The following is a 12,202-nucleotide window of genomic DNA, read 5'->3' as shown; positions in this document are numbered from 1 at the left end:
AGAGATTAATACCAGGTAGCAAATTACAGCTGGTTACAATAGATGCAACATAGGAAATGTGATATTACCAGGAAATACAATGTGATATTGCCAGGAAAACTGTCAGCCAACTCTCCATCTCCTTGCAAGTTCCCTGTGAAAACAGGATACTTGTTTTATTCAGCCTTCAATGAAAATATATTTGCTCCTTCAGCTTTGATTGTAGAACCTCTGGAAGACTGACCAGAGAAGCTTCTGTCCTACTACTGTCAGTGAGACAGTGGCACAGTCTGGGCACCCCTCACAGGATCTGAGCCCCCTGGCTTAGGCAACATGCACACAACAATGAACTACATGGAATCACGAAAGGGAATCCCTGCCCCAACAGCAGATAACTGAATTCTGAGTAGGTAAAGAGACCACAGAAGGGCAGAAAGGCATGACACTAACAGGAACAAAGGGTGGTAGCCCATCGGTCTCACTGGCTTGGAGAGGAAGGAGAAACACAGAAGCAGATAACACCTGGAGAGGTCACCTCTTCCTTTCTTACCTTAAGGCTGCTACTGCAGTCCCTGAACTGCTCCATCGTCCACCTCTCCCCAGCTTCTGCTTCTTCAGAAATGGTTCAAAATGTCTCTAAAGTCAATTTTCTTTGCAGTAACGACAGTCAGCAGCCCTTTCAGTGCCTTTGGATGCCTTTCTGGCGACTGGGAAGGCTGACAGGATACTCCTCGAGTCCTCCAGTGGAACACAGTGTGACACTGCTTGGAGCTGTGAAGAGACTTGTCCAAGGGTACATAAGGGTTTGATGGGCTTGCCAAGGGCAGCCCACAAACACAGGGGCTTGCCAGCTACACCTTTCATCACCCTTATGCCATTCAACCCCCTCAACTTTTCCCTTCCCCAGACAAAAAGTATCTTAGTTACTTTTAAAAGAATTTCATGTGCAAACTACAAAGTGCATATACATTCAAATGAAATGGGTAGGACTTGACACTTCTTAAAATATACATTTTATTATTTTCTGGTAGTTGCTATGAAGGTTTCATTCAAATTGAGAAGGTACACAGTCTTTACAAACTTCTTGAGTTGGAGGTTTGTGTTGGTGGTTTTATGTTCTTTTTCTTTTACTGCAGAGGAAAATGCATTGGCTATAAAATGTTGAAATTCATTAGATGCTTAGTATCACCTCTTCATATATGCTGTGGAATGCTTTGTAGAAATACTATATAAAATAAGGCAGACTTTAACAGGGAGTTCAGTCATAAAATGTCATGGGAGAAAACAAAGAGTTCCAACACATTATTATTTTTGTAGCCAAGAGAAGATCAGGTGGTCCTCACTGGTTTGTGGGAGAACTACTGCAGTTCTGGTGCTCAGACAGTATACAGTTCTTGTTTATTCTACTATTCTCAAGTGAGACCTTTTTAATAAAACTTATTTTAATTAACATAAATCAGACAATATTTAAACATACACATCTATCCTTACAGTGCAATAAAAATGTATCATTGTATATAGTATTTTGTATTTGCATTATGAAAATAAAAGGTCTGTACATCAATTAAATGTATATTAATGAGTATGAATCATGTAAATTTATAATGCATCTAAAGTTGGCTTTGGCTTTTAAGTATTTATAAATTCATAGAAAATATCGAACATCTAACAAAATAAATAAAACATAACATTTTAATCATAGATGCTAACGATCAACCTCAAAAATTCTTGTGTTATTTTTTACATTTGCTACTAAATTTCTTAAGGAGAACTCACTTTCAGTAGTGCTCAGAAGTGAATGATTGCACCTTCTGTGATGTGAAAAAATACAGTACATCTATTTTTCATAGATCAAAAAATTCTTTCATAGACAGTTGCATTTTAAATGTCTGATTGTTTTACATAACTGTCTGAAGTGCTTATAAAAAGCATGTAGCTTTCTCATAAAAGCTGTGAGTCTCTATTAATAGATAAACTTCTAGTGAATGTCCTTTTTATGAGGATTCTCTTCAAGGTCTTCCAGCTTCACGTGCTGGTATGAAGATATCACAGAAGTATGTTTGTAATAAACCCTCTTCAGTACAAGTACTGCAGCAATCCAGTGTAATTCCACTTGGTGGGCTTATTTCATCTGAGTCCACACATGGTACTTTGTGGAAGTCAACTGCTGACCTCGTGTTCTCTTGAATGTGAAAGTTCCCCAAGCGCATGGGCTAGCTTTACTGTAATACTGAAGAGACCAAAACAAATCTGAATTCACACAGATAAAAGTGAGCTTGAATAAATATGCATCTGGCTAGTGAATGACACACCATGGTCTAACTGCTATTCTGGTGGTGGTCGGAGGACTCGCAGGTTCCTTCCATCCAGTCCTTTCCAGTATTTAATGTTATTATTCAGATGCTCCATCAGATTTGGCAGGTCGGCAAACGCTAGGGAAGGAAGGGCAGAAAGTATTGAGAACTGAAACAGGCACAGATTCTGTCTACCTAAGTATCATCTGAAATGTTCGGGCAACTGTGTTAAGTAGAAAAGCTTAAATCTGTCATACTGATGCTTGAAATAGTTTTGGCTGTAAAGCTCTCAGCATTCATGTAGCACTCGGGCCACTGAGAATTGTTCTGTAAATCTACTTCATACTGGTATTGCGAGTCCCAGCAAAGGAACAGAGTTTTCCAGGAGGGGCATAGCTAATTATGGCTGTAACTATCCTGCCCCATCAAACTTCAGTCACATGTCATGATCTGGCATTCAGGAGAGTCACATTTCTGACCACTTTTACCATGGAGGCTGCACTTGGAAGGAAACAGCTGCTCCCCCAAGCAGTTTCCAGACAGTAGAAATTTGCCTTGAAGAATAACCAATATTAACATGGTCAAAATGACTGTGCTCAAAGGGCTATCAAAGAGAATGTGTTCTGTTCTCTGTTTACAGAGAAGCAAGTTTAAGAAGTTAAAAATTGCCTGAATCTAGTATATTATAGACAAGCCATGAGAATTGCTTGTAGCCATACTTATAAGCAATAATGAAGTTATTAATCTTACTTGAACTGTGGGAATCTTCCCTTTTCTCTCCCTTTATTTAGGAGCCATAAAAAAGAAATTTTGTATCACAGCAGTTTCAAATGTTCACAAATGGTTCAAATCAGAAAATAGCAGAGTTTTGCTTACCATCCCAGGCATCAAACATATCAATAATGAAGTAATCAATGAATGATAATTGGGATTTGGGGATGCTGCAAGTATTTCTGTCAAAAACTGGCATCACAACAGGTAAACCTTGCCTCCTTTCTTCATCAGTCTGTAAAAAACCATTAGTGATTATTCATCTAAGACACATTCTGTTAATGGGCTTTTAGCAGCAGATTGCTTGGCACTGACTAGAGCATGCATCTTCTAAACAAAGGAGGAACCTGAATAAATCTGAACCAGCAGCAACTTAATCTGAAGCAGCTAGTTGTTCAGTTCCAGCAAAACAGCAGACAAACAGTGCCTTCCAGCATTTCCCACAAAGGGATATATTTACCTTCTGTATCTGCACACAAGCCGACCCTAAGTAACTTGGCACATTATTAAGTTATGACTGCTTTGGACCTAAGAGCTGCTCAACCATTTTCAGTCTCTGCTGGAAGCAGTGATCTGTCCCCCTCACACATGGCAAAGTACCTTTTGTATTCCCTTGCTCCTTGCTTGGGGTGCCCAGCTCCAACTGCAGCGTTTGGTAAATAATCTGTAACGATGACTGCCCTCTCCTTTTCCACATCTTCCTAAAACCTTTCCTCAGCACAGTGTGCTAAGGGCTTACAGCATTTCTTGGAGTGAGTGGTGCTCCCATCCAAACACGAGAACCTGATGATCCTATTCTCGAGGCAAAGCCAATATGTGGGTACAGAAGACATCCTTGCTCTATCTTATGTGATGGGAGTGCATTTGCAGACAAGGCTCAAAAAGCCCAGTTCCAAACTGAACAACTTGAAAGCTTAGATTTTTCAGAAATTGCACAATACAAGTTGTCACCTTTCATCTCTCTGAAGGCATCTAGTTGTGCACCAGCATGAGTAATACCCATCATTTAAAAGGAAAAGGTTATTATTTTTCACATTATATAATGCAGCCTGAGATATTCTGTGATGCTGGCACCCTTCCCCTCCCTTTTAAAGAGATGCTCACCTGCAGTTCCAGCAGCCTGTTTCAGCTGCCTTACCTGTGCAAAGTACTCCTCAGAGATGCGCCCGGCCCATTCTATGCACTGTTCTCTGGGTCTGCATGGGTTGGAAATGTCAGCGCACTTTATCAACATGCGTTTGATAAGGATACGGTTTTCAGGAGACCTGAGAACAGTTTTGATTGACTCTCCATCACCATTATTCTGTAACATTTAAGAATGAAAAACAATCCATTAGCAAGGTCCCCATGCACTAAGTCAAAAGCTTTTGTGCTTTGGGAATGCTTTCAACACATCCTACACGGATCAGTCCTGCTACTGGCTATCAGATTTGATTTCTAACTGAATTTATAGGTGGATCATCAAAGTTAGCCACAGCTCTGAGCTAGTACTGAACTCCAGTTTCTGGATTCAGTCACTGGCTTTGTGACAGATCTCTTTGGCATCTTTGGCAAGTCCTCTAATCCCCCTATTCCTTATCTGCCTTCTCAAAAGTGTGGAGAGGATCAATTCATCACTACACACATAGTGATGAGGACCGTGTAGGCAGAAAAATGTAACTCTCTGCTGAAACCCAAGGATTAATGGACTTGCACATTAAGAGTGAAATAGTTGGTTTGAAAAGAGAGACTGACCTGACATGCAGAGCCACCCTCGGCACACAAACCCCATCAGTGTATCAATCATTCTGACAGCACTGCTACTATTCAGAGAGTCAGATCCCACACTGCCTCCCAGGCATGTTCCTCATTCCCTTCCCTTGTAGCTGGACTCTTTAAGGATGGATAGGTACAGGAGTTTACACTGCTGTCTACTCAGAATAGAAACTCTTTGAAGCAAGGAACATACAAGACTTTTCTGGCACCTAACAAGTTCTTGCTCCAGAGTCAGAGCAGGGAAGAAGTAACGAACAGTAATGATAATAAGAATGTGCTACCAGTTCCTGCAGTGTTTTGTACAAAGAGGGAGATACAAAGCAGCAGAAACATTCTGACCTGTTATTAGGTCAGAATAACCATGACATTTTTCAGAAGAAAATTCTTGTGGGGAAGAAAGTTCTTCCTAAAGGAAGAAACTGACAGCAAAAAAAGAAAAAAAATTTGATAGTACAGAAATGGCTCAGAAATACCAGCTCCACAGGTCTTACCAAAATGAGATGTCTAAACCATTTCTTTTCTCTCATTTCAAGGTATGTGGAAGGGAAAACAGAAGAAACAAGGTGAGATGTATACACTTCCAAATGCATGGAAAAATTATACATGAGAAAGCCAACATCAAGTGATGGAAGCTCCAGAAACACAAGTATGGAAATTAGGTATGGAAAATTAGAGATTAGTATATCCTAGTAGGTAAACCACCCGGGATCAGGAACGGATGTTCACCTCTGAGATCTGTTCAAACCAAAGGCACAGTTCTACTTGCTGGATGCAGATGTCTTGGGAATAAAATGTGTTAACTGTGCTTAGTCCTACCATCCTGCTCCGAGTGCAGAGTGCAGAGGTGTCTGTGCATGTGAGATGTTGGCTTCCTGTCATAGCTTAGGTGACATCATGAGGGGAAATGGGAGGATAGAGGATGCTGGAGCTGGAAAGGATTTTTTTCAGTTTATGAAACAAAAGCAGAAAGGAAACAAACAGAGCAGCTTCTTAGCATGGCTCTTTGGGCAAATTTGTAAGTGGAACTGTCCCATTTGGAACAGGCAGTTGGCAGCTCAGCCTGCAAACACTCCACTGAGTCACCACCATGACTGGAAAGCAGGCCAGAGAACACACACTGCTGCTGCAGCCAGAGGGACAGCAAACTTGAAAGAGGGGCTGACAGCGTTGTTCTGCTCAGCACAATAAATAATTTGCTTTACCCACTCACACATTACAGGCCTTTTAATAGGAACTTGCCAAACTGAAACTCCCAGCTGAAAGAAGGGAAACATTTTGCTTCTTGTTTTCAATAGAAATTATATATTCTTTGTCTTTCTTCCCATCCTTGGGTACAATTCGCTGTGAATCACAAATGCCTTGTGGGGCAGCTAATTTCCCTGCAGTCTCTGGGGCTTAAGGGTAGAACTAAACTTTTGTTTCATTTTTCTATGTCCCTGTTTGTGTTTTTACTCTCTGACTGTACAGGTCCAAGCCCTGCTCTTCAGCAGCAGCACCTGTTCAGCTCCCTGTAATAGGCAAGAAGAGGAATTTGGGTCTTTGGATGGATGCTGCTGCTCAAACAACTGGTGCATCCCAACCCTTGGGGCTGGGAGGAGGGGCTCTGCACACCAAGCCAGGCCATGCAGGGCTGGCCCTTCAGCAGACCAGGAGCCCTACAGAGTTACACACTCCACAGGGCCAGTGCAGTGCACACCACCCAGCAGCAGCAGCTCCCTTGTTCTCCCTCCTGCACCGATGCTGCTATGCTCATCCAGAGAGGCTGTCCAGCTGGGAACTTGACATCCTTACTTCTAATTTATTCAGAACACCCAGTGTCCTACTGGAACTTTGGCTTCACATTCACAGAGTTCCCATTAGCATCGCCAGGTGCCACGAACAAAGCTAATTCTAGCCTGTACTCCTGTGGACAAAGGTACAATTCTCCAATTAAGCTCCAGTCTGCTTCTCATGAGTGAAGGAACAAGACCTGTTTCTCTCCCACTCTCAGATAATAAAAAGACTGCCTTCCCCCATTACACACAACAGTCATAAATGTGGCTTTCTAAAAAACATGGTAAGAAAATACAGAAAACCATTACGGCTCCTACATGACGTTGCCACCGATGCAAACTTTATCATAACCATTTCTGCAAGTCTTCTCTTTGCAAAAATAATTCCAACAAAATTATACACTGCTCTTTATTGGCAACAAAACTGCTGGTTGAAGCTGTTATTGAAACTGGTGTGGTTTTTCAGAAAGAGTTCTTAACAGGCAATTTCTTTGTGTCCATGGGGTTCCAGATGGCTATTGATTATATGATACATAATGTCACCATCATCTATTTTAAAGATTAAAAAAGAAAGCAGACAGAAACCCCGTGAATGCTGCCAGGCAGCACTGGAAGCTGAGGGCCCTTATTCCCAGAGAACGCACCACATGCCAGCCCACAGACCTGCCCTTATGCTGCACCCCCAGCATGTCCCCTTGGGAGGGATGTAATTCAGCCTCTGCTTTGAAGCAAACCTCGCCTCCTTTGCAGAAACGGCCAACAACAATGCCCAGTCTTGCCACTTCTTCCATGGGAGTGACTGGGTTAATCAAAATGGCATATTTCCATGAAAACATACAGCCCAGGGTCCTGGTTCCAAGTACGACATCACAGCACTGTGATATTAATAGGATCCAAGTGAGTCCCACTCACCCTCAAAGTGAGTGACAACCATGTTAAGCAGAAGGGGATTCAAACCCAGAGGTGAAAGATAAATCTCCAGCCTCTCTTTCTCCACATTTCTGATAAACTTTCTCAGAACACCATGTGGGAATTTCCCACTGCCAAGGGTTCCCAGACCCTGCCTAGGCATTTTAAGGAGAATTTGCAATGTTGCTTACCCCATTTTCTTCTAGTGCTGCCAAGGGTTTATTAATGCTGTTGACAAACTTGTTGACATGCTCAAAGTGCTTTGTCATTTCTGTTGCTAAGACCATGTCAATAATGACTTGGCGAAGGGTTCGATACTCATTCCTGTTTAAAGAAGGAAACAATTAAGAATGCTGGCTGGGTCACAAAGGGCTGGTTGCTAAAACAAGTCTAACAAAATTGCAACAGACCATTCCTGTTGGAGAGAGGTGCTAGGGGAACAAAGAACAGCAATAAAGGCTTGTGTCTCTGTTAGATGTAGGAGTACCTTTGGTGTGTAGGGACAGCTGTGCTCCAGGCATGACTGGATCTCTAGGAGTAACAGTACCAGAGCTGGGCAGAAGCAGAGGCACCAGCTACTTAGGAGGCTGCTAGGACATGCCACACTTGCATGTTCCCAAGGCTTTTAGCACAGACACCCAGCTGTGTCCCTCTCCAGGCAAGTTTTCAGCAGTACTTTTCTGTTGTATCTTGAGAGAACCAAGGCAATGGTCACATCCTTGCCCTAAATGCTTCTCTGAGGCTGCAAGAGCAACAGGTCCTTCATTATCCTTCACACTGTTCTGTGGCTCTTTCTCTCCTCGTTCTCTACCCACCCAGCCTTAGCTTGTTCTCTACATTCAATGACACAAAACAACTCTTCTAGACTTGCTCACATTAAGATTTACACTAAGTTCCTTAGATAGGGTCTGCCTTTTCATGGACAGGAGAAACTGACGGTGGGGAATTACTCAGAAGTCTTTGCAGGAGAGACAGAAGCATTCTACTCTTTTAGAAGCAAATTTCACAAGGGCCATGGACAGTTATCCATCAGGCACTGCCCTCCTCTAGGATGCTTGTTTGCCTTATGGTACACAGAAGGAAGTGAGAGATATTGGTGGGCAGACAAGGACCCTGGGGGTTAAGCTTACCTCTCCATGTTTTTAAATATATTGCATTTGCCATCCCGGGTGGTGAGCTGGAAAGCCAGGGCAGCATGGTGGCTCTCCAGCACGGCTGTGTCATTGTAGAGAATTGCGAGCTCGCTGCCAGCATTGCACAGGAAAGAATTTGTTCTTCCTGGGTGATCCACATCGTGGACTGTGGCAGCAATGAGCGCGGCAACCTCATCAATTGGATCCAGAGTTTGCTGAAAATAGAAGGGTGCTTAGTTTTCCTGGCAAACTCATTAAAAAACCCTATTTTGTCCATAAGATTAAGCCAAGTCGCTGAGGAATAAAAGCCAAAACTCTGGAGATCAGTAAGGGTCAGATGTTCTACAGAGAGCAATGGAAAATTCATTAGAAGCTTCACTGAACATTGCGTGACTTTTTTGGCCATTTTGTACCTCTTAAATTTTGCCTTAACCACACCTTTGTCACAGCACATCAAATTAAACAAATGTAAAGTAATAAATTAGTTTGTGTTTTCTAGCAACACTGAAACCACCTTCACTTGGAGTTAAGGTATTTGGCTTGGAAAAAAGACCAATACTGCTAAAAAGTATTCTATTAGCACCCCTTAATTTCCTTTGGCAATTTAATGTGTCCTAATCATGTTCCACTTGCATGCTGGCTCGGTTTACCATTTGAAAGGAATGTTATCCATACATCCAGTTCTTTAATAATGCTGTCCTGGGTTACAGCTAATGCATATTCTATGGAGAATTTTTGATGTTTTGTACCCATGGATAAATTACATGACACATGTTCTGTACTTCCTGTGTCACATTCTGATTCTGGTAGCATGAGGCGCTCCGTGGCTTTATGTCTGCTTGCAATGGGCATGGTTTTATGCCTATTTTTATCTACCCTGTCATGAAATACAAACCTATTTAACTCTTATGATTTTACACTTAAGTGTTAATACTTTATTAACAGCATAAAGGAGAAGAAGAACTAAGCATCTCAGAAATATTTCGTATACATTTGGAAATTAGCCTTTGTGCTGTGTTTATACTGGCATTTGTGAAGGACTACAGATTCAAAACAATTATATTAAAAATTTTAATAAAATGAAAGAAACACAAGAGCAGAAATATTCCCATTTGAATCTGGGAGCAGGGCAGATAATTTTTATTCCAATTTGCTTTAATTTGAGGTCCAAATTCTCTTTGGGTCCTTTACTACCATTCAGAATAGTTACACTTGGTAGATGAAAAGATAAACCCTACCCTTCTTCACACATCCTGAAATTATGCAATGACCTGACTTTGCAGGAGCAGGGATATTATTCATTGAGGACTGTCAAGAGAGTCTCGTGGAGAACAAGAGAAGGCAAATAATTCTTTCTGCTCTAGTTAATAGTTAGCATCGTCTGAAATACTCTCTGTTGTGTGTTAACTTCTCCCTTCCTTCTTTCAGCTGCTGCTGCTGGTATTCTATTTTTGTGGTATAAAGTTCAGAGAGAGAGGGATTTGAGAGAGGGATTTCCTCAGAGGGACACACTGAGCAGCATTCAGTCTGGCTGAGAAAGACCTGTGCAGATGGGAAATGGCCAGAAACATGAGAATACCTGACCTGGAACACCACAGCAGTCTACCTGACTTATTTCACAGGGATTTACAGCACTTTTACACCCACTGTCAAGTCAAGGATTCTAACATTTTAACTCCCATGGCACAGAAGTGAAAATGGTTCTGAGAATATGACTTCAATTTTGGAACCAGAAAATCATCCTAGGCAAGTTGAACTGAGTTAAAGTTGCCAAAAAAAAAAATTCTCAGCATGAATTTCAGTGGCAGAATTGGGCTTTCTGTGTTCAGATTAAGTTGAACTCTGTGCAACACAAAAGCATCTGGGCTATAACTTTGAAAAGATGAAGAGAGAATTCTGAACTTTGATTCTGCTCCTTCTGTTGCTGCAACATTTTTTTCTCTTCCTATGCCTACAGAGGAATGGAAATAACATTCTAGAAAAAGAGGAGGCAGTCATGCTTCTGTAGCATTGAAATGGATCCAGATCTTGTCTGTTTTTTATAGATATTCTTGGGAAGACCAGATAAACCTCTGGCAAATCAGGGGCTGAAAAAATCCAGTGACGTTCTATCCCCACTTGGCGTATAGTATTTGTAAATCAGCCTCTGGAGAGCCCACTAATGAGCTGCAGCTCCAAGTTAACGGAATTACTACAGTTTAATGAGCTGTCAGAAGCTTGTTTACAGTCACAAATTTCTCAGCCAGGTGCCCATCACTGGTGCTGCCCCTTAGGCAGGCCAGTTCAGAACTTCTACCCAAGACTGTGACTCAGAAATATGTCCCACCACTCTACTGCACACACACCAAGTGCTGCTTTATTCCCCTGCTCCAGTCTGGGCATGTGAGAGCAAAAGTCACTCTGATTTATTCTGGTATTCGTGGTTCTAATACCCCAGTGGGTGTTATGGTAGTAACAAGTAATTTTGTTTCAATACTCTCCTCCAATGCAGTCTCTATAAGCCTCAGGCCATCTTCTCCAGTGGGTGATACAGCCTACTTTATGGCCTATATTGTCTTGGGAATCTTTTGCAAAATGACCATCACAAGACATTAAGAGATAGTAATTTACCATATTAAATCTGGTTTTGGTATGTACCGTCACAAAAATAATTATGTCATTAGCTCACCTATCTGAGGAGGTTTAACTATACGAAGAAGTTGTACTTGAAAATAAGGTTTTCTTATTCTCCCATCAAGAACTGTTCAATTCTGTAATGTTAGTATCCATCCTTCTACATGTACTAAAAGAGAGATCCTAGAATTCATGTAAAGCAGCCCAGTTCTTTAACCTCAGAGTTACCAAACTGGTTGGCACTAGACAGACATTTGACTTTTGAATTTGTTTCTGAGAGATCCTTCTTTGATTGCACCTGTATTTCCCACCTACATTGTTTCACACAGACGTGGACTCACCTTTACTCTCTCTTTAGACAAGAAGTAAGCAGTAGCATGTAGTACATCTGCTGAATGAGTAGAATTATGGTAGGAGTTGGAGGAATGGTAGTTGGCCTCAATAACTTGTAACCATGACCTCAGAGTGGATTCTGAACAGTTTAGGAATTCACAGATTCCAAAGCGAGCAAATATTTTGAGACCCAGATAAACCAAAGGCCTGTGGAGAAAAATAAACAGAAAGTTTTAAAATGAATGCAGCTGAAAGAATATTATATAGCCTAAACAGTATGAATCCACGCAGCATTTTTAGCTAATGACACATGTGTAAGGACTAGTCACAGAATTACTGCGTCATATACTGCAATTGTAACATACATAAAGTCAAATCCCCCTTAATCCCCCCCAGTGTCAGACAAAGGTGTCTCCAGTTTCTCTGTCAGGGAACTGTAACGCACTAAAATTCAAATTAACTATCCTGGCTTTATTACCATATGTCTTCTTGGACTTAAGGCAATACTAGTAATATATTCATACTTGTGAGTCATTGAAAATCACTTATCTTAACAAATGAACTGCTGTTATTTAAATACAGTAAGAAGCAATCATAATTATACTACCTTTAATAAGAGTACAGGCAACAAAGTACCTCCTTT

General features: G+C 41.4%; 1 protein-coding gene across 7 annotated transcripts in view; it reads right to left on the bottom strand.

Annotated features, from left to right (window-relative positions):
- Positions 1-12,202, bottom strand: part of LOC119705000 (high affinity cAMP-specific and IBMX-insensitive 3',5'-cyclic phosphodiesterase 8A-like) — a 161,846-nt gene that overhangs the window by 10,254 nt on the left and 139,390 nt on the right. For 4 of the 7 annotated variants that reach the window (XM_038146879.1, XM_038146878.1, XM_038146881.1 and 1 more), the window contains 6 exons: positions 11,568-11,766; positions 8,611-8,828; positions 7,672-7,804; positions 4,183-4,347; positions 3,150-3,279; positions 977-2,411 (listed from right to left, as the gene is read on the bottom strand). In XM_038146879.1, coding sequence (XP_038002807.1) covers positions 2,305-2,411; positions 3,150-3,279; positions 4,183-4,347; positions 7,672-7,804; positions 8,611-8,828; positions 11,568-11,766 — 952 coding nt within the window. In that variant the 3' untranslated portion in view covers positions 977-2,304. Of the gene's footprint in view, positions 1-68; positions 134-529; positions 2,412-3,149; positions 3,280-4,182; positions 4,348-7,671; positions 7,805-8,610; positions 8,829-11,567; positions 11,767-12,202 lie in introns of those variants that run through there. The other 3 variants (XM_038146877.1, XM_038146875.1, XM_038146876.1) reach the window with 1 other exon arrangement.

The sequence above is a fragment of the Motacilla alba genome, chromosome 10 (genome assembly GCF_015832195.1).
Source record: "Motacilla alba alba isolate MOTALB_02 chromosome 10, Motacilla_alba_V1.0_pri, whole genome shotgun sequence".
Taxonomy (NCBI): Eukaryota; Metazoa; Chordata; class Aves; order Passeriformes; family Motacillidae; genus Motacilla; species Motacilla alba.
The sequence above is the reverse complement of the archived record's forward strand: the minus strand, read 5'-3'. Positions and strand labels throughout refer to the sequence as shown.